The 22,658-nt window shown below is 40.5% G+C and overlaps 1 protein-coding gene and 1 pseudogene across 6 annotated transcripts in view; both read left to right on the top strand.

The window, feature by feature from the left end:
• The window catches only part of ENOX1 (ecto-NOX disulfide-thiol exchanger 1), a 550,745-nt gene extending 539,778 nt beyond the window's left edge, over positions 1 to 10,967 (top strand). For all 6 annotated transcript variants that reach the window (XM_055336178.1, XM_055336176.1, XM_055336180.1 and 3 more), the window contains one exon: positions 10,004 to 10,967. In XM_055336178.1, coding sequence (XP_055192153.1) covers positions 10,004 to 10,135 — 132 coding nt within the window. In that variant the 3' untranslated portion in view covers positions 10,136 to 10,967. The remainder of the gene's footprint in view (positions 1 to 10,003) is intronic.
• A 6,445-nt stretch (positions 10,968 to 17,412) lies between these two features.
• On the top strand, positions 17,413 to 17,982 carry LOC129516334 (malignant T-cell-amplified sequence 1-like; annotated as a pseudogene).
• Positions 17,983 to 22,658: the final 4,676 nt, after the last annotated feature.

Consider the following 22,658-nt stretch of genomic DNA (forward strand, 5'->3'; position numbering starts at 1 on the left):
TCAATTAAATTACTACGTTGTGTTCTCATTCGGAGTCAAATGATCTTTACCAATTCATGATCCCACCAACTGCTTGACCTTTCTAACTACCCCTCTGAGAGACTCATCTGGAACAAAACGTGTTTTTCAGTCACGGAGATTCATGCCCTTTTATTGTCTCACAGCTGGTAATAGGGTAGACCAAAACAGTGAATGGGGATGAGGAGATTATAAGATTTTTGAGGTTCACACTCGTGTTCTTGTCTTCTTTGTGGCCTCCCCTCACGTGGATAGGGAGGAACAGAAAATGCTTATGTTAACTCAGAAAAAAGGAGAAGGATGAGCTACACAATGTGACTTTGTTGAAATAAAGCTTTCCGAAGGGGCTTCTTTGCTCTTTTTGCTTCCCCAATATCATTCTTATAATCAACCCTACATTTGCCTGAAAGAGTAAATGAAATACTGCTTTCACCTGTATAGCTTGGCATAGAATAAGCCCTCAAGAAATTATTCCTGTTGTTGCTATTACCCTTCCCTTGAGTTTTGACATTGCTTCCCTTCCCCTCTTGGAAATCCCAAGTGGGAGGCCTTTGTTGGGAAGCAGTTGTGTTAGTATATATGTGAGTTTGGCGTCAGGGTGGAGGGGGTAAAAATCACCTGGTGGGGGTGATAAATAATGAATTTTCTGGTTCGAACCTTCAGTATAGTGTGTCCATCATCCATTTGCTCAGGTAGAATTTATGTGGTCTCCCTCAGTAGTCTCTCAGGAGAGAATTCACAACACTTGTTCTCTGGCCCTTAGATGATCGGCCTCTCTGGAAGGGATTCATTCAGTTAGAGGGAATTCCAGTTTATCTCGGCCTGGTACTTTTATTTTAGGGGATAATGAAGAAAGTATTTCCTTCACGGAGGAAATGCACAGGGTCTTCCCCAGACAGCCCTCCATCTCCTGAATGAAATGCTCGGTAGAGCTGCCGAATTGTTTCCTCGTGCCTGAAGTAAAAATTATAATAGAAAAACTGCTCTAAAACTCCTAGGTGCCAGCGATTGGACCCAACATTGTCTCTCTCCCAGTGAGGCTGAAAGGATATTTAGACTTTTTAAATCCAGAGACCAAACTACTGCTACATACTGGAATTCCATCTCCTCAGGGCTTTAAAGCAGAAAACAAAATAATGAGAGGTTTGCCCTTTAAGTGACCACCAGGGCCTTGTCCTTCTATCAGCTGCCGGAAGGCTCAGAATCCTGGAGCCACCACCAGCCCACTGACGCCGCGGCTCTCCAGGGCAGCAGCCTGGTGCATCTGCCTCTGGTTAATCAGAATGAGTTGGGTGTCACCAGGTCCCCACCGAGCTTCAGCCTGGCCTCCACGACATGGAGGTTTTGCTGACTCTGGTACGATGAGTGGTGGTGGTGGTTGGGTTTTTTGTTGTTGTTGTTGTTGTTTAATTCCAGTCAGAACGCCACCGTTTGACATCAGACAGTATCACCATTACGACAATTGTAAAATAACATTTAGGTGCTGCGTACCCCAGGGCTGACACGAGCAAGGAAAGCAGGCTCAATCAATCCAGCCTGTAATGGAGCTGATTTTATTAGGATTTCCCCAAAGGCCACATATGAGTATAAGAATGATTAGAAATGGAAGGAGAGCCCGGAATTAATTTAAATTATGCTGGGCATGTGAATTGCACATGGCTCCTAAAACTGTATAGCCCAGTAAATGGCCATTTTCCAGTTAAATATTATTCCTGCTCTTGATAATGATATTTGCATATTTTTCCTGTTCTCTCAGCCTCTCCTAAACCACCCACTCTTATTCCCTCAGCCCTCTTGTATCGGAATGTGATCGTATGACCACGTCATAAAGATTCACTCAGAGGAAGGCAGAAGGAGGGTGGTAGGGGCGGGGGGGAGATGGCTTCCTAAAACTTTGCCGAGTCAAAAATTGTGTCCTGGGTGCAGGCAGGTAAGCTCTTCAAGGTAGCACTATGCTGAAAAGGTTTCTGATCCCCACGTTCAGCCCAGAGCCCTTCGAGTCCACTCAGCGATCCTAAGGAAGCAAGAAAGTCACATTGAGTTGAGCATTAGCAGATGAATACTTCCGGTCTTACAGTCGAGAGGAGGGATTCTTCTGCTCTTCCCCCATTTTATGTATTCTTTGGGACTTAAGTTCTCCCAAGCATGTCTGGCTTCCCCCTCCACATATGTATAGCCTCCTCCCAAGGCCCACCAGGTAGATCTGATTATGAAAACCAGACTCACCATGGCAGAAGATACTGGAGGATTTACAAAGACCTGCCATCCTGACACGATACCACTGTTCATCGACAGTGCTCACAGGCCTGTGTACATCTCCCACCGGAGGAGCAGGCCGTTCGCAGGCCGTGCTAAGAGCATACCTCTGGAACACAAAACTAAAATACCTCGTTCAGTTCAGTCCCAAGAAGACTCAAGTTGGCCTTAATTGGAGAGCATTCCTTCCTGGACTACCGCTAGGCAGTAAGGGTAGATGAAATATTCTCAGTGGTGTCTGTAAGGTTCCCCCACTCCGAAAAAAAATCTTCTGTATTATGTAGATTCTAGTGTTCTCCTAAACAGTCACCTGTCATAGTAGGTTAATGAGTGAGTGAGTCTTCCACTGCTCAGGCGACAATGACTGTTTTTAAATATCACACCACAAAAAAAAATAAAATAAATAAATAAATAAATAAATAAATAAATAAATAAAAATAAATAAATAAATATCACACCACCTCTGGAAAGCACATGGTAAGTGAAGCGTTGGAGGTGACACTACTCCCATGTGGCCACGTAAAGAATAAAAAGGAAGGTGCACACTTAGAGCAAGAGAAACTGACACGGTTGCCAGGGGTCCAGTGAACACTGGGGACAATTCACCGTGTTCCAGGAACCCAGCGCTGTCGTAGGGACCTGGGAAGAACAGGGGACGACCAGAGCACAAAAGATATCCAAGAAAAAGCACTGCTCTCGAAAAGTTGGTAGTCTAATTGAGGTAATGGTTATAAAACGACTGGACAACAGACATGAACTATTGAAGGGCCACATCGGGCAGGCAGATGTTCAGTGCCACAGAAGTCGGAGAGAGGCCAAGTCCAAGTGAGCCGCCGTCACCAGGCAGTTATCCCTGAGTGTGGGCTCACTCCCACACCTCCCTCTGGGCTACTGTCACCAACACCTCTCCCCTTCCTCCCCTCCCTTCCTTCTTTCTTTCTCTTATTTTCCATCCAGATCCTTCCTTTTCTCATTCACTCTTTGCTTCCATTTATCTTCCTCCTTCCCTATCTCTTCCTCCTTCCCTCCCTCCCTGTTGTTCCTCTTCCTTCTAGTTCTTTTCTTCCTAATTCCTCACTTATGTTAATCTTCTTTCCTTATTTCTCCCTCCCGTTCCCTCCCTTCTTTCCCATCCATATTCTGTATTTCTTTCCACAAAAGTTTATTGCAAGGGGTCGGTGCTGATGCCATGCGCCCAGGGATATGAAGAATGAACAAGATTTAAATGGGCACTAAGAGCCAACAGTCAGTTTATCCTATGGAAGGAAATGTGGTTTTGCAATTGGCTTCTCTGACTCTCCAGCCTTGACAAAGCCTATGCCAGTGTCTTTTCAGTGCCTCAAACAAGGACCCCTCATCCCTCGGCTTCTCTCGCCTGACTGATGTGGGACATGGAGCCAGCCATCCCCATAATAAAATTGATTTATGTCTGCTTGTGTCAATTTATATACATGCTTAGAGGCCTGGCAAGGAGGCAGTGGGCTTGGGCTGGAGTCAGCAAATCAGAAAATAAATCAAGCAGATCTTACAAATTACCTCTGCAGTGTTACCACCACACAAGCCCCTTGGTTACACAGAGCCTTTATTCCTTCTCATCTTTTCTTTCTTTTCTTTTTTTTTAAATTAATTAGAACAAATCAATCCTCCTAAAAGAACAGATGCCAGACTTAGAAAATTTTAAACAAAACAGAGGTGGCAGGGATCCACCGACAACATCAAAGATTGAAAATACACAGACCACCAATTTCTTGGAACCAAAGCCAGCTGAGTAAGCGGATAATAAAAGCATCACATCTCTGACCATCTTCCCTACTTTCTAGAGCACCACAAACACGGTGTTTGGGTGAATGTGATTTTACAAGCACAGCACTGGTCTCTAGCCTCTACGGCAATGCCACACAAAAGCCCCTTCACCACGGGTACTTGAGAGGAACATGGTGCCATGAAAGCAGGGCTGGATTGGGCATCTGTAGCCCCGCACGGAGTTCTAGCCTCACCATTCAGCAGCTGGGCCAGCACACCCCTACCCCCCGGCCCCCAGTGGGTTCCATCAAGGACAAACAGGCACTCAGAGAGAAGCCTGGACCTCAGAATGGATTTGGGGAAGGGAATCCTCTGCACCGATGGGGGAATGGGTACACTTCACCCTGAGCCTGGCCAGTGAGGTCTGAGTGCTTTGTTTTGGGTGATAACCCCAGGACTCTTTCAGTTCTCAAAACCAAGAAATTATCAGGGGGAAGATTAAGGGATGCTGCAAAGGCAAAAATTACAAGAGCAGACAAATGATTTAGGAGGAGGAGAAAACAGAATTAAAGCAAATGAAATATTTGTAACATCAAAATTCTTTGGGCAGAGGGTAAAAAAAAAAAAAAAGACAAATTAAATTTTCACTTTGTCTTGAAGACCCCAAAACATAATACATCATAAAAGTTAGTTTGTCAGGGTAGAGAAAGTTTTAAAAACCATCAAATTAAGCAGTTAAAAGCAGTTTCTCCTTGATCTTTCTTCTAGCATGAGATACAAAACATCTTTACAGAGATTGCTCTAGAATTTATCTGAGAGCCTTATTAAATGGAGATTTTTTGGTAGGAGTTCATTTGAGGTGGCGTGTTCCGTAATTGTGACACATCCCTGACTATGGTATTTACATCTTTACGACAGAATGAGGCGGTCACCTTGCACTACCAAAGACAACTTAGCATTAACTACTTTTGACGAAGCTTATTCCATTCCACTAACTTCCAGCTCTGTCAAGATCCGAGGAATGGCTAATTGATCACTCGAACTAAGTAATCATAAAAATTTCAAATCCCAGTTTCACTACTTCTTATCTGTGTGACCTTGGGTGACTCATTTAATGTCTTTATGCCTGAATGTTACCCTCTGTAAAATGGGTTTTTATGGGTTACCATGTGTATTAAATGACTTACTACATGAAAAACCCAACAGTATCTGGCACCCAGCAAGTGCTACTAAGTATTGGTTGCCTTTTGTGCTTTAAAGTGCACAAGAAGGACGCCTGGGTGGCTCAGCAGTTGAGTGCCTGCCTTTGGCTCAGGTCGTGATCCCGGGGTCCTGGGATGAGTCCCACATCGGGCTCCCTGCATGGAACCTGCTTCTCCCTCTGCCTGTGTCTCTGCCTCTCTGTCTCACGAATAAATAAATAAATAAAATCTTTGAAAAATAAAGTGCACAGGAGATCTATCATGTTCTCTCAGTTTGAGAGCTTTGCCACAACCTAGTGGTCAGATGAATTTCAGATAGCTTGCCCAAAGACCAGTGCTAACAGATGGTGGGGCCAGCACTCAAATCGGAGCCCTCAGAGCATTCAGTGAGTTTCTTTCCAATTCCCTTGTCTTACAAATGAGGGAACACCCAAAGAGATTAAGTGATTTAGACAAGATGATGAAGCTGGTTAATGGTCATTCCATGACTGGATTCCAAATGTTTTCCCTCAACATTTCTTTCTTCCAGCAAGTGAGGAGTTTGTTGGCTGGTTTAAAGAGCTTTCTGATGAGATAATGCCCATAAAGCACACACTCTGTGTCTGGCCATGAGGCCTCAGGAAGGGAGGACTACCTCTCTCCTCCTGCTGGCTTCTCCTGCTTCCTCTGTGGTTCAAGTCTAGCCTCGGGTCAGAAGACCACACAGAAAACAAGATTCCCCGTGATTTGCTTGCTGTTCTGGTGAAGGGTTTATGTAGGGGCACCTAAGCATGAACACTGGAATGTGTATGAGCTGGTCCAGTTGGGAACTGTTTCTTGCTACTGATGCTGATAGCACCCTCGAGTCTTACTCACCACAGACCTGCCCTCCAGGACACAGACCCTGTCCCCAAGGGGCCCCTGCCACCAACAGAGAGACAGTGACCAAGAGGACTGTCTCCAGTGCTCACACCACAGTCCCTGTGGCAGTTGGCATCAGTGTTCAAGAACAAGGCCAGGGGATCCCTGGGTGGCTCAGCGGTTTAGCACCTGCCTTTGGTCCAGGGCACGATCCTGGAGTCCCGGGATCGAGTCCCACGTCAGGCTCCCGGCATGGAGCCTGCTTCTCCCTCCTCCTGTGTCTCTGCCTCCCTCTCTCTCTCTCTCTCTCTATGTCTATCAAAAATAAATAAATCTTTAAAAAAATTACTAAAAAAAAAAAAAAAAAAAAGAACAAGGCCAAGGAGTCTCTGGATCTGCACCCAGCTCCACACTCAGTGCCTGGGCTACCCTGCATAAGGGACCTAATCTGTCTGGATGTCCGTTCCTCATCTGTAAATTGCTCCCTATGTCTTGAGATTATAGTGAGAATTAACAAAAGTGTTTTTAAAAAGTCTGGCGAGGACAAGGCTTTCAGGAATTAGGAGCGGTCACTTTTTTTTCCCAATCAGTGCAGGGCTGCTGGGTGGCACGGCCTGCCCTGACCTTGGCTGGTGGCCTACACAGGTGTTATCTTTAGATCAGATATTTTATTTTTGACCCTCAAGAACTCAGCTTTTTCTCTCCTTCCTAATGAATCATACAAAGTGCCTTCCCTACTTTTCCAAGAGAGGTATAGTTATCCTGAAAACGAACCTGTGCCTGGGTGGCTGCTGCCTGGATCTGTGGGCGTCTCTGTGGAAGGATGGCTCATCTCAGGGGTATCCCTTGAATGGAGATGGGAACCTACTGTAGATGCCCTGTGCTGTCCTCCTCCAAAGGACAGAAAGGAGGTTAAGAGGACAGCTTGGCTTCAGGAAACTGCCTTGTGGACCAAGCAAAAACTGGATTTGACCACACACTTCTCTGTACTTGTTTGCTTTGGCTTAGAAACACAGAACTTGACCCACTTATCACAAAACCTTTGGTAACAGAGGGTCGTATTTTATCGTCACTGCCTACTATGTACAGAGAGAGAAAGCATCTGTGCCAGGCACCATGGTACATTTTATGTATCATCCTCACGATTAGATGGAGAGAGTATTTCTCTTATACACATGAAGAAACAGAGAATTAGAGCTATTAGATGGCCTGCCCATGGTTACACAGGTTGTCCTAACCCAGATTAAAATCCAAGCCCGGGGATGCCTGGGTGGCTCAGTGGTTGAGCGTCTGCCTTTGGCTCAGGGCGTGATCCTGGAGTCCCAGAATCAAGTTTCACATCAGGCTTCCTGCGTGGAGCCTGCTTCTCCCTCTGCCTGTGTCTCTGCCTCTCTCTCTCTCTCTCTGTCTCTCATGAATAAATAAGTAAAATATTGAAAAATAAAATAAAATCCAAGCCTGTTTGATTTAAAGCCCCATTCTTAACCCAAATATTCATGATCTTAAGAATTAGCCGGGGTGATTGTTAAAAATAGAGTAGATGAACTACACCCTGATCAGCTAAATCAGAATCTCCAGAGAAGAGGCTGGGGGATCTGAGTTTTTTAACAAGAACCCCAGGTGATTGATATTTTGAAAGACAGCACTATACTCCTGGCTCTTCACCCACAGTTTGCTGAAATCACACAGGGCACATAAAGCATACCAATGCCTACTTCCCAGGCACAAGCCGTGGGTTTTTTTCCCAGTTTTTTTTTTTTTTAAGATTTTATTTATTCATGAGAGACAGAGAGAGACACAGGAAGAGGGAAAAGCAGGTTCTCTGCGGGGAGCCTGATGCGGGACTCAATCCCACAACCCTGGGATCATGGCCTGAGCTGAAGGCAGATGCTCAACCACTGAAGCAACTCAGGCGTCCCCCCAGTTCTGTCTTTGAAGAAGCACTTAACTCTCTGCAGCTCACTCCATTTTCTTGGCTATAAAAATGAAGATAGATCCTGACATTTTTGCCCCACGTACCCCATAGGAGTGGGGTGACAGTGGAACGGGGATGCTGGTGAAGGCATTCTGCTCAGTGCTCACTGAAATGAAATGTTTCAAAATCCTATGAACCTTTTAATCACCTGCTCAGTAGGCTTTTGTGGGTTGACGCGACAATCTAATAATCCCTTTAACCTGGCTTTGTGGGAAAATGCATCCAGATTTCAAAATAATTCACACAAAAATTTTAGAATGCGATTTATTTTAACTTTCAGGACTGCCTCGAAAGGTATTTTTGTTATAGGCCTAGGAATATTGAATATATCCTGTGAAATCTTTTCCATGTGAACATTAAATGAACAGTTGATTTGACTTCCTGGTCTATTTGGTCTCTCTTTAAAATAAACGTTAAATTTATTTAACATTTAAATGTTAAATGCAAAGTGTAGACTATAAGATGATATCTATTCAGTTGACTGTACCATGAAAAAAAATAATAGGTCTGATTCATTAAACACTTCTATGTGCCAAATCTATGCTAAGCCAGTAGTCTTCATACTTCCCTGTTGCATGTTGTTATTCCCATTTGCTGAGGCTTAGAGAGACTAATTATCTTGGAGTCATTTAGCTCATAACAATAGTAGATACAGGATTCAAACAAATGTTAGCCGCCCTGGTTCCAGGGTCTTAGCCATCCAGCTATATGAATATGAGATCGCCAGGCAAGTACATGGACTGGGAAGCAAAGACAGGAAAACAAGAGCACTGGCTGTGTTAGAGCAGAAGGATTATGGTTGATATGTCCTTTTTTTTTTAAGATTTTATTTATTTATTCATGAGAGACACAGAGAGAGAAAGAAGCAGAGACACAGGCAGAGGGAGAATCAGGCTCCGTGCAGGGAGCCCGATGTGGGACTCGATCCCAGGACTCCAGGATCACACCCCAGGCTGAAGGCAGGCACCAAACTGCTGAGCCACCCAGGGATTCCTGATATGTCCTTTTTTTTTTTTAAAGGTAAAATGAATTATGGTGTAAAAATGTATGTAATACAGAAAAACTGGTAGTAGAAAAAAAAGTTGCATTAAAAAGCTACCTGGGAGCACCTGTGTGGCTGAGTTGGTTAAGCATCTACCTTCAGCTCAGGTCATGGTCTTGGGGTCCTGAGATGGAGCCCACGTTGGGCTCTCTGCTCAGTGGAGAAACTGCTTCTCCCTCTCCCCCTTGCTCATGCTCTCTCTCGCTATCTCTGTCTCTCTCTCAAATAGATAAAATCTTTTTTAAAATTGTTTTACTTTGAAAAAAGAAATAAAGAAGTTGCATCAAAAAACTACATGGAAGGGCACCTGACTACCTCAGTCAGAAGAATGTGCAACACTTGATCTCGGGGTCATGAGTTTGAGTCCCATATGGTGTGTAGAGATGACTTAAATAAATAAAACTTTGAAAGAATAAAATAAAAAACTACCTGGATTTTAAGAATGGATGTTGCAACTTTCATGGTTATAGGTTCTGGGTTTTCATTTCTCTCTAAACCTTTGTGATTTAATTAAAGAGAAAGAAGTTAGGGTGGCCAGACATCTACCCATACACCTGTTGGCCCTGACTTTGTAGAAGAGGGAGGGCACCAGGAGAACTCGCTCTCAGCCCCCTTCAATCCCACTCTCATCTTTCATATCAACGTGGGGGGTGCTGTTCCTGCATGGCCCCACCGGGTAAGCCAGCCAACCCCAAGAAGGGGGCGAGCCTGGAATTCTCACCCCCCTGTCTCCTGCCCACCCCCAGCTGCTGCTCCAGACCAGGACAGTCACCTCCAGCACTTTACCAGCATGTGTCTCCTAAGCACATGACTTGACAGCCAAGTGATGTCATTTGTGTCACTGGAGCAGTGCATCCTTAACCCAACCCCTTGCCTCCTTTCAGAGGAGTCTTGTTTCCGAAAGTGACTTTTATTCCTTTCTAACAGATCTCTGCAAACGAAATTGAAATGCTTTTGATGAGGCTGCCACGCATGTTCAAACAGGAATTCACAGGCGTGGGAGCAACGCTGGAGAAAAGGTGGAAGCTGTGTGCCTTCGAAGGGATTAAAACCACCTAACTGTGAAGAGTGAACACGTGTCTCTGGAAACGAAGCCACCTGAACTCGGCGAGTACTGTGTGGCGTGAGCACTGGAGGCTGAGCCCAGGCCCACGTGGGGCCCCTGCGGAGCCAGCGGGGCCTCCCTTCACTTACATCTGTGGCGTTCTCCTGTGAGTGGCAATGTGATTGTGTACCAGTTCCCTAACACAAAGCTTCATACTGTGACAGATCTGTTTCCTATGAAAACCAACGATTCCACGGTCATAATGATGGCAAAAATCTTAAAATATGCTACGTTTGAGAATAGCTCACCAAGCAAAATATTTAAAGTTAATGACGGTGTAGCAATGGTTGTCGCTAGGCTACAGAGTTGTATAGGTAATGTATAGCTGAAATCATTCAATGACATTTTCCTGAAAGTCTTTGTTTTAGTAAAAAAAAATAAAATAAAAACAAAAATAAAAATAAAAAGTAATTTTACAGTGAAGAAAAAATCATACCAAAAGAAAACTTGAATATGTGTCTGAACATTTACTGTATTTTGTAAATTAAGTTATATGCTATTCCAGGGACTTTTGCCTTATTGAAGAGGCAGAAAATGTGACTGGACTCCTTGGACTCCTTGAGAATGCTTTATCAAGAATATTATTTTTCTAATGTAACAATTCTCCATCATAAGTTCTTTTAACATGGACTGCATAACGATTTTCATAAAATGTAAATAAAGGAAAAGCTAGTGCTACTGTCTTGTACTTGGTATGTAATATTCAGGTTTATGCATCAAAATAAACATTCGGTAAATATTCCTGTTACAAATTTTATAGCAAAGATATTAATTTTTTTCAATAAATATGACTTCTGCCATAAAGGTTTTGCAAATTATTCTTCAATATACCTTAATTCACCTTTAAGAAGTCTTTTTCACATTATTCAGTCCCATCTCATATCCCACTATTTTTCAATGACTACATGAATGACTTTGAGACAAAACATCATTTTTTGATGTTTTATAGAAACTAAAGTGGGAAGTACCAAGAAAAGGAGATTATATAGCATTAGGGTAGATACTGTTTTAAAATACCAATGCCTTGATCCAAACACAATCAACATAAATATTACCTTTGTTTTTTGTCTGCATAGGCAAGTACAAAATAACCAACTAGTTAATATTAATTCCTGGATTTATTTATTTGTATGTTTGTTAGAAAACAGAGAAGTTAGAAAAGGAATTAAAGAAATCACACTTGGGCCAACAATTTGGTTAGAATTTGGGCTTTCACGATTTATTTTAATTACAGACAGGACAGAGCTTTAAAATGTATCTCTCTCCTGCTTGCTTGCATAAAAATCACAAAAAAAGACAAGTATTCAAGATATCACTTTTAAATGAAACATTTTTTAGGAAGACAGCTAAACAATGAATCTTCAAAATTCTGAAAAGATGTTCACAATTTCCTATTAGGAAGTTATTGTCTTCAGGATCTTTTTATTGAGCCCTGATACATTAAGGTATACTTATTCAGACCTCCCATAAACATCTGTAGGTTATGTTCAGGCTCGGTGCTAATCCTGCAAATATGGAGATGAGGAAGAAAAGACCTTGTCCTTAATGACCTCAGAGTTCCATAGGAAAAAGACATTTTTCCCAAAAGTTGCTATGTAAGGTGAGCCAGGTGACAGGAAAGACATAACAAGGGTGCTATGGGATTCAAACTAAATGTCAGTATCATATTAAATACTGAAACACTAGAGGTCTTTCTAATACCATCTATTGGTTCCCACCACCATCATCATCCCGACATACTTATCTCTAGGTCAGGACATGCAAATAAGGATAAAACCGTAGGAAAGGAGATGACCTCATTTACAAATAATGTCATCATCAAACAGAAAACCTAAGAGGTTTGCCTGAGGAATAATTAGAAGAAAGAGATTTCCATAAACTGGCTAAAGACAAAAAGTCTGGTAGGGACACCAGGTACCACAATCTAGACTATTTCTGATGGAAACCATGGGAGAGATTTTCAAATGTGCATTCACACTTTCAAGTATTGCCGGTAGTCACCTTAGTGGAAGGATACACAGCACAGAGTAAAACCCTAACTTAGAGCTCCAATCAGGAAAAGGAATTGGACAGACCTTAGGTTGGACAAGAAAACACCACTGCCTAAACACACTGTTCTGAGCCTGAAATGGCAAGTAGAGAACTGAAATGGTTAACATGGCTTCCAAAATATTTGACTAATTCCCGGAGATAAGTTTTTATACCAGGAGAATCTATTTTGGCTGTGGTGTTTTTATTGATACATGAAATTCATTATACTAATTGTCTAGAAATACATGAGTTACATATGTGAATAACTTATCTTTGCAGGAAAAATTTGTAAATTATTTCACATTCAAATTCAGAAGAGACCGACCATAGGGATCAGCTGGGGCCATCTGGATTCTACATATGTGTGTCACCCCATTCTTTTTAATCAGGATAATCCTACATAAAGACACTATCGTCCTCGTTTGTCACACGAGAATGAGGCTCAGAAGTTCTAAGAATTTTGGCCAAGTCTACACAGAAAATGTTGATTACAGGATTTGAATCAAGAGCCGACTCCAAAATATGTTCTTCACACTAGGTCGCGTTTCTAGTTCAATGTATTCCCACCCCTCCCAGGTTCCCACTGCCCACCCAGTGCTTCTGGATCACCGCTTTTGCTCTCCTTTTTCTCCACCATCCCATAAACATGGGTATGAGTATGAAGACTCTTTAGCCCTTCTCTTGCAAATCTACCGGTAACAAATCATGGTTCCTGGACTTCTAGAATAAGCAGAAAATCGAAAGTTTGGAGATCCTTATAACCTGGCTTCAATGGATCTTTTGGGCTTGCTTTTATACTGCGCCCCTGAATAGGACTAAGTATTTGCTGCCTTTCTGCTTTTGTTCATACCTTTCTATCCAAATAAAATGACCTTATTCACATCTAGTTACCACAGTTCTACAAAATTCACTTAAGGGGAAATTGCAAAGCCCCCCACCCATGAAGTTCTGCTCCATCTCCCAGCAGAAGTCACTTCTCCAATCTCTCCATGGCCATCCCATATTGACTGTTTCTTAAGACACTTACTGCCCAGCTGTCTTTATTCTCTCCCTATTAGATTACAAGCTCTTTGTGAGAGCTGAATGTGTCTCATTTACTTTGAATTATTTCTCAAAGTCGTTTTCCTTATAAATTTTTAGAAAACAGAACAGAAAGAAAAAAAAAAGAAAAAACAGAACAGAGAACAAACCAACATGTCTTGATGCCTCCAGGAACCAGTTTTCTCATAGCCTTAGGGGAAACAATTTACAAAATATCTGAAAAGCCTGCAGATATCTTAGATCCAAGATTCCAAGGCATAAAAATGTAAGTGATCATGTACTATGTATTACTGAAATATAGAAAGCAACCAATTCCCTCACAAAGTTCAAACCCAAATAAATGATCAACTCTTCTGTGAAGCCCTGATGCCCTCAGGAACCTCCTTTCCAGTGTTCCCATCACTATTCATTGTATTTCTACTGCAGCCTTTCTACTGTATTTTAATTATTTGTGAATACAGCTATCTTATCCCAGTCCCACACAGTCTCCCTTACTCATATTTCCAGTCCTCAGTCTAATATGACATGCCACGACTCCTCTATTTTTAAATAAATATTTACCAACAGAATGAACCAAATGAATGAAAGAAGGAGCCACCCAGGAACTTAACAAATTTGCTGAACCAGAACATAGGCATCAGGTTCAGTAATCCAGGCTAGAACTTTCTGCTCCTTAGTTATAAGATCTTGGCGGAATTCTTACCTTCTTTTTCAAGATGTTTTTCCTTGTTGCAATCTATACATAATATTTATCACTTAAACCATTTGTAATCTACAATTCAGCGACATTAAATACATTTACGAAGTTACGCTACCAATCACCACTATAATTTTTCATCTACGTCCCCACCAAAAAAACTTTAAGGCACTCATTAAAAACTAACTCCCTTCACCCCACCTTCCAGCCCCTGATGCCTATTTACCTTGTGTCTCCTTGAATTTGCCTATAACAGCTTTCTAGAATAGAGATGGATGGTATTTGTCCTTCTGTGTCTCACTTTTTTCACGGGGTTGATGTCTTCAGTGCTCACCCATGTTGCAGCATGAGTCAGAGTATCATTCCTTTTTTAAGGCTAACTAATATTCTACCGTGAGAACTCTTCTTGCTGGATTAGATATCCTTTACCTATTGCAGCAAGGAAAAGTCAGTTGTCTGTGTTTAAAAATACTTAAGTACTTTTATTAAACCACGTCAAAAACAATATGTGAAAGTGTAAAGAAGCTTGTTTCCATCTGGGTAAATCTCTCATTTTCACCAAGGGTGATAAAAATGAAATGATAAAAGTAGAAAAAGCTGGTAGTGATTGCATAGAAAACAAGACTGTTTGAACAAATATCCATGCAACAATGTGATATGCAACAAGTTGGTTTTTTCTTGGTGTGGGTTGGGGATGTTTTACTTGAATTTTTTTTTAATCCTTTTACTAAAAATTGCTGCTCTGTTTGTTGCACTCAATAAAAGATGTTTTAGCCTGAAAACAGAACTATTTTACCATAATAGTTTCTTCTCATAAACTGAGAAAATAAAGAGATGTCAGAGATGCCTAAAATTCTACAGCTTGGTTTACTTTCTATCAAAATGGTAAAAGGTTAACATTAGAAGAGGAAGAAAAGCTTTCAAATTCATTCATTACCCTGATACCAAAACCAAATAAAGACATAACAAAAGGAGAGAATAATAGGCCAGTATTTCTGATGAACCAAATGCAAAAGTCCTCAACAAAATATTAGCAAACTGAATCCATTGATACATTAAAAAAATCATTCCCTATGATCAACTGGGATTTATCCCTGGGATATAAGGGTAGTTCAATGTTTGCAAGTGAATCAATGTGATACATCACATCAACAAGACGGGGTAAAAACCTTATGATCATTTTAACAGATGTAGAAAACGCATTTGACAAAGTAAAACATCCATTCATGATAAAAACCCCAAACAAAGTAGGTTCAGAGGGAACATATTTAACATAATAAAGTCCATATATGAAAATCCCAAAGCTTACATCACATTCAATGGGAAAAACTGAAAGTGTATCCCCTAAGGTCAAGAACAAGACAGGGATATCCACTCCCACCATTATTATTTAACATAGTTTAGTATTTAACTATATTTAACATTTATTGGGAGTCCTAGCCATAGCAATCAGACAACAAAAAGAAATAAAAGGCATCCAAATTGGTAAGAAAAAAATAAAACTATTTACAGGTGACATGATATTCTATCTATATAGAAAACCATAAAGACCCCACCAAAAAACTACTAGAACTAATAAATGAATTTAGTAAACCTACATAATACAAATCAATGTATAGAAATCTATTGCATTTAAATATACTAATAATGAAGCAGCAGAAAAGAAATTAAGAAAACAATCACATTTATAATTGCACCAAAAATAAGATACCTAGGAATATAAACTTAACCAAGGAGTTAAAAGATTTGTACTCTGAAGACTATAAAACTATATATCCATCTGTATGGATTAGGAGAGCAAATATGCTAAAATGTCCATAACTGCCCAAAGCAATCTACAGCTTTAATGCAATCCCTACCAAAATACGACATTTTTCACAGAACTAGAACAAACAGTTCCAAAATTTATATGGAACCACAGAAAACCTCAAATAGCCAAAACCATCTTGAAAAAGGAAAACAAATCTGGTGGTATCACAATTCCAGATTTCAAGTTATACTACAAAGCTATAGTAATCAACCGTATGGTACTGAACAAAACAAGGCACACAGCTTAACAGAATAGAAAACCCACAAATAAACCTATGTTTATATGGTCAATCTTTGACCAGGGAGAAAAGAAAACGCAACGGGAGAAAGCCTCTTCAACAAATAGTGCTGGGAGAACTGAACAGCTACATGCAAAGGAATGAAACTGGACCCCAAAGATAAATTCAAAATGTTTCAAGGACCTAAATGTGAGACCTGAAACTATAAAAAACCTAGAGGAGAGCACAGGCAGTAATTTCTTCAATATCTACAGGTATCTATAGAAAACCACCTTTCTAGATGTATCTTTTTGAGGCAAGGGAAATAAAAGCAAAAATAAACCATTGGGACTCTATCAAAATAAAAAGTTTATGCACAGCAAAGAAAACAATCAAGAAAACTAAACAACCTACTTAATGGGAGATAAAATTTGCAAATGACATCTTTGATAAAGGGTTAGTATCCAAAATATATAAAGAACTGATACAACTCAACACCCCAAAACAAGTAATCCAATTACAAAATGGGCCAAAGACATGAACAGACATTCCTTCAAAGAAGAAACACAGATGGCCAACAAACACATGATAAGATGCTCAACATCACTGATTATCAGGGAAATGCAAATCAAACTACATAAAGATAACACTTCACACATTTTAGAATGCCTAAAATAAAAAACATGAGAAATAACAAGTGTTGCAGAAGATGTGGACAAATGGGAACTTTCATGCACTGTTGGTGGGAATGCAAACTGGTGCAGCCACTCTGGAAAACAGTATGGAGCTTCCCCAAAAAGTTAAAAATATAGAACTATCCTATGATCCAATAATTGCACTACTGGGTATTCCCCCCCAAAAAAAATATAAAAAACACTAATTCAAAAGGATACATGCACCCCTACTATTTATTACAGCATTATTTATAATGGCCAAACTATGGAAGCAGCCAAGTGTCCCTCAACTGATGAACAGATAAAGATGATATGGTATATATACATAATGGAATATTATTCGACCAAAAAATAGAATGAGATTGTGCCAGTTGCAACATGAATGAAGCCAGAGAATACAATCCCAAGCAAAATAAGTCAGAGAAAGACAAAGAACAAATTATTTCACTTATATGTGGAACTTAAGAAACAAACAACCAAAACAAAACAAAACAAGAGAGACAAACCAAGAAACGGACTCCGAACTACAGAGAACACACTGATGGTTACCAGAGAGGAGGTGGGGGGGGGATGGGTGATGGATGGTGAATTAGGTGAAATGGATTAACGGTACACCTGTCATGAGGAGCACTGAGTAAGGTAGAGAATTGTTGAACCACTATATTGCATACCTGAAATGAATATAACGTTGTATGTCAACTATACTAGAGTTAAAATTTCAAAAATTCCCTTCCCTATCGTCGCCCTCTTCACCTTGGATCATGTTCAAGAAATCTGATGAAAAAGAAAATGTGTCCCACAGCATCCAGTTGAAAACCTCAGTTATAAAGGGTATTAAGAATCAATTGATAGAACAATTTCCAGGGAATCAACCGTGGCTTAATCAAATCATGCCTAAGAAAGATCCTGTCAACATAGTGTGATGCTGTGAACATAGAGAAATCCTTACAGTAAATGGAGAATTACTATTTTTTAGAGAAAGAGATGGGCCTTTTTATTCAGCCCTAAGGTTACTTCACAAATATCCTTTTATCCTGCCACACCAGCAAGTTGATAAAGGAGCCATCAAATTTGTACTCAGTGGAGCAACTACCATGTGTCCAGGCTTAACGTCTCCTGGAGCTAAACTTCACCCTGTTGTAGTAGGGTCAATTGTTGCAATCATGGCAGAAGGAAAACAGCATGCTCTGTGTGTTGGAGTCATGAAGATGTCTGCAGAAGATACTGAGAAAGTCAAAAGAGGAATTGGCATTGAAAACATCCATTATTTAAATGATGGGCTGTGGCCTGTGAAGACATCAGCAAGCCTCGGAAGGAATGCTCTGGGCTAAATATGGATATCGTGCTGTATCTGTGTCTGTGTGTGACGGCATGAAGACAATATCTCTGTGGTTATGCTGAATAAATTCAACAGATGCTAAAATCCAAAAATAAATAAAATTTCCAAAATTAATCTAAAAATCTATATACTTCATAAGGCGATCGCTGCCATAAATAGTGATTCCTCTGATGGACCTGGGCAAAGTAAACTGAAAATGCTAGATGTCATTAAGAACATTCGGGATTCTGGGGAAGAGGTCAAAATACCAACAATAACAAGAGTTTGGAGGAAGTGATACCAGCCTTCATAGGTGTCTTGAAAGGGGTTCAAGACTTCAGTGGATCAAGTAACTGCCGACGTGGTGGCAAGAGCAAGAGATGAGTGTTAGAAACGGAGCCTGAAGATGGGGCTGCATTGAGGCAACCTCATGACAAAAAGAGCAAAAGAAAGTTGCTTCTTATGGATGAGCAAAGAAAACGGTTTCTTAAATGGAACCTACTGCTAGTGCAGATGCCGTGAATATTGTTGAAACGACAACGAAGGCTTTAGAATATTACATAAACTGAGTTGATAAAGTTGTAGCAGGATTTGAGAGGACTGATGCCAACTCTGGAAGAAATCCCATAGAAATCCTAGAATCAAACAGCATTACCTGCTACAGAGAAATCATTTACGAAAGGAAGAGTCCATGGATGCGGTTAACTTCTTTGTCTTATTTTGAGAAATTGCCAGTCACCCCCACCTCCGGCAACCACCACCCTGATCAGCTATCAGTATCAATACCCTCCTGCCAGCAAAAAGATTATGGCTCACTGAAGGCTCAGGTGATGGTTAGCACGTTTTTAGCAATAAAGTATTTTTAATTAAGGTAAGTGCATTGTGTTTTAAGCATAATCCTATCACACATTTAATAGACGACAGTAGGGTGTGTGTATATGATTTTTATGTGCACTGGGAAGCCAAAAAATTCACTTGACTCACTTTATTGCGATACTCACTTTGTCACAGCGGTCTGGCACTGAACCTACCGTATCCGCAAGATACGCCTATATTTTTAAGTACAGCACATCACACATGAACATTTCAGAGTTAAACAAATTATAGTGAATTATATATTAGATCACTAGAAATATTGTGTCTCCAGTTCCACCACTTCAGAATTTCTTCTTTTGCTTCCACATGGATTTTATTTTCATTTCTGGGCTTCAGAGATTTAGAAATTGCTCAAACTATATCGGAGAATATCCAGGCTGTGCTGGAGTCCAGTCCCAGCGCCAACATTCCCTGGGCTTGTGACCACACTGAGGCGCTAGTCCCAGATTCACGATGTGTCCTGTGGAAGCCTACATCACAGGGTTGCTGTGACGAATAAATAAGACAGCATGCGTGGAGGACTTGATGCAGAGCCAGGCCGACTGAAGCCACTGGTTTCTGCAAAAATCGTTCTTTAGATACACCATCCCAAAGCAGCAAAGTAGGCAAGGCTTTTTCCCTGTTACCTTGTCCTTAGGGATAAACAATGTTTCTTCTTCTTCTTCTTTTTTTTTTAATAGAATTCATTTATTCATGAGAGACCCAGAGAGAGGCAGAGACACAGGCAGAGGGAGAAGCAGGCTCCTCATGGGGAGACTGATATGGGACTTGATCCCAGGACCCCAGGATCACGCCCTGAGCCGAAGGCAGACGCTCAACCACTGAGCCACCCAGCTGCCCCTGTTTATGTTTCTAAATGTAAGAATAAAATAAGTTTAAGGCAAGCATCATCCCCACAAATAGTCCATTACATATGTACAAGTGTTAAGACTGACATAAACAAAATAATTAATTCTCTAATCTGCAAGGACTTTCGTAACTCATATAGGCCACCAGACACAAGACAGTGACCCTCATGACAGAGAAAATAGAGAGTAGGAATTCTTTATTACGGCTTTTTTTTTATGTATTTGGTATATTTCCAGTAAACAGTAATCAGGGTCAAATACCTTCAACTGTGAAGAAACTATATGGCTCTGGGCAAGTGCCACTTTGAATGATAGTCAACTACGTATACAGTATGCAAGGATTAAATAAAGTATTAATTATGTTTCTTTAACCCAGTGGAGATATTATCAGGAAAAATTACGGCTATAGCTGAAGTATGCAGTAGTATTATTTTAGAGAACATACATATCCATTATGGTTGCTGAGAGTATCAAAGTAAATGACTCCAGTAAACCTAGTAATTACAGACTGGTTGTTAATAAAATTAGCTATTCTGGCCCACAATTTTAACTGTCTGCTCTCAGAACTGTACAGATACCCAAACAATAAAAACTCAGATGTTTGTACTGCATATTTCACCTCTTATATAATGTACATTTATCAGTATGAGGTTATGTAATGGAATGTTCTTACTTCATAGGAAAAACAGACTCATAAAAATAAATTGCAGACATTTTACAGTAGAAAATGGTACTTTTCTACACAAAGCAAAAAAGTGGTTAATGTACAATAGAAAGTGCACTGCATGTAATGAAATGCATTTTTTTGTCTAGCAAATATATTTATTGTGTGTTGAAAATTGTAATATCTTCCCCTGCACAAAGAAATTTCTATTATAAAGCCCATTTGCTATTGTAGGGAGTGAAACCCTTTTCCTTGTTTACTAAAGTCGTCTATCTTAATATCAGCCCACAACACTGTCAAGTTCACTTAAGAAGAGCTATGCGTAGATAAGAATAAGGCTGAATCAGAAACCAGAATATTCCATTTCATCTGCTTTTCATATCTAAGCAAGTGCTGTGTAATCCACTACATCTGGTAGCAATCTCTTTTTTGGAAAGCTTTCTTCTTTTCAGAAGAAAAAGCTAAAAATTGGTCAATTTGCAGCTCTCATCAATAAATAAATCTTTTGCCTTTGAATATGTTTATGCATAAGTGAGGATTTGTTTCTCAAGCATTTTTTGAGCTACAATGTGACGTATGGGCTGGAAAATCAAACACTGTCTTCAGGTATGAAAACCACTGTGAGCCGTTTATTAACTAGACATTGATTGTTACATCAAATCAACATATCATGCATCATTTTTATGACTTACATTCACAGTAAATCAAGTTTCACATAGGAAGTGCTATAAGGTCTTAGGATATCTGTCACTTTCTTAGCTGAGCGGTGACTGAGTAAGGTTCTGCACCTCATTATCTGTTCTTTGAGCAGAGAAAAGTAACTGGTTCAAAGCACGTCAAAGGAAGGGCTCTGTGGTGCTGGGCCTGGTAACTATAGGTAGCAAAGGCAAGACAGTGAAATCTAGACTCTGCCGGTCTAGGGCCATGTATTTTGCATTGCTGCTTACTACTAGGGGCTGGTAAATGAAGCTTCCAGACTTTTGGTCACAACGGGTCGTAGAGACAGTATAGGGAGGTATTCAAGAGCATTTTCCTGGAATTATCCCAAGTCAGTGAGCATACCCCTTAATCTCTGAAATAGGGACAGTAGCAATACCTATCTCATTGAGTCTTTCTGTAATTCTCTCCATTGACTAAGTCTTACTAGGTCATCTAAGATTATAAAATTCTAAGCAAGTTTCCAATCTCACAGCCTCACACAGGCCCCTGCCAGCTTAAGAGTATTTCCTCTCAGAGGTTACCATTAACATATCAAAGAGAGCCAGCTTCCTGAGTCCCCCCTAGAAAAACAAATATTTTAATACATTACAACATGAAATCTCCCATGGTCCCAAGAGCCCAGTGCATTGTGGAGAACTAGAACTCAGGCTTCCAGAGAACGCCAGATTTCTGTGACTTCACTGGGAGGCTTGAGGGACTCATGAAATGGATGAATAACCAGTCAAGTTCCTAACCCAAACCAGGCCTCCTGGAAGACCGTCTTGGCAAAGACAAACCTGATGTGTGTTCTCAAATATAAAATATTTCAGAGGAAACAGAATACCCCACTCTTGAGACAGAGAAAGGGCTAGATATCTTACCCCTAGTCTTCTATCTCCAATAAGGATGTGACATCTTAGTGAGAAAATCAAAGAGATAAAATCTATCTGGCACTACTCTGTTTCATTTTACAGGAGGGCAACAACATAGATGTATTGCCCTTTTTCCCTAGCATCCAGGTTTAACAAAGGACATAGGGGTAGAAGCGGTGACAAATTGCTCATAACTGCCATCTCCAATTTCTCAAATCTGAAAGTGTCGGCTGGGGTATAGGAGCTCCCAACTCCTACTTTGTCCTTATAACCCTTTTGATTCCTATTTCATTATTTCCTTCTTCTCCCACTGGGCTTTGCCCTATGAGTACTCATCTCACTGTCTTATTAATTGATCAGATCAAGTACAGTGGCATTTTTTTAATGAAAAAAACACCCACTCCATGCATATATATACATGCACTGATGCACATGTGTACAAAAATGTATATATTCACAAACATTTGTGTACACACACAATGTAAAGGTATACACGCACACGTAGCCATATTTACACACATTCACTTCATTGACACTCAAACACCTCTGCTTTTGGAAATCATTCCTTCCCCTCACATTCTTCCCTCACATTTTTTTTAATCTGTTATTTACTCTTCTAATGAAAAATGATTAACTTATGACAAATAAGAAAAGGTACCACTCAACCCTGTACGTAATAAACATATGGAACTTACTTTGAAAAGATAATACTGGCAAGAAATGTAGGTGG

The sequence above is a fragment of the Nyctereutes procyonoides genome, unplaced genomic scaffold (genome assembly GCF_905146905.1).
Source record: "Nyctereutes procyonoides isolate TBG_1078 unplaced genomic scaffold, NYPRO_anot_genome, whole genome shotgun sequence".
NCBI classification, from domain to species: Eukaryota; Metazoa; Chordata; class Mammalia; order Carnivora; family Canidae; genus Nyctereutes; species Nyctereutes procyonoides.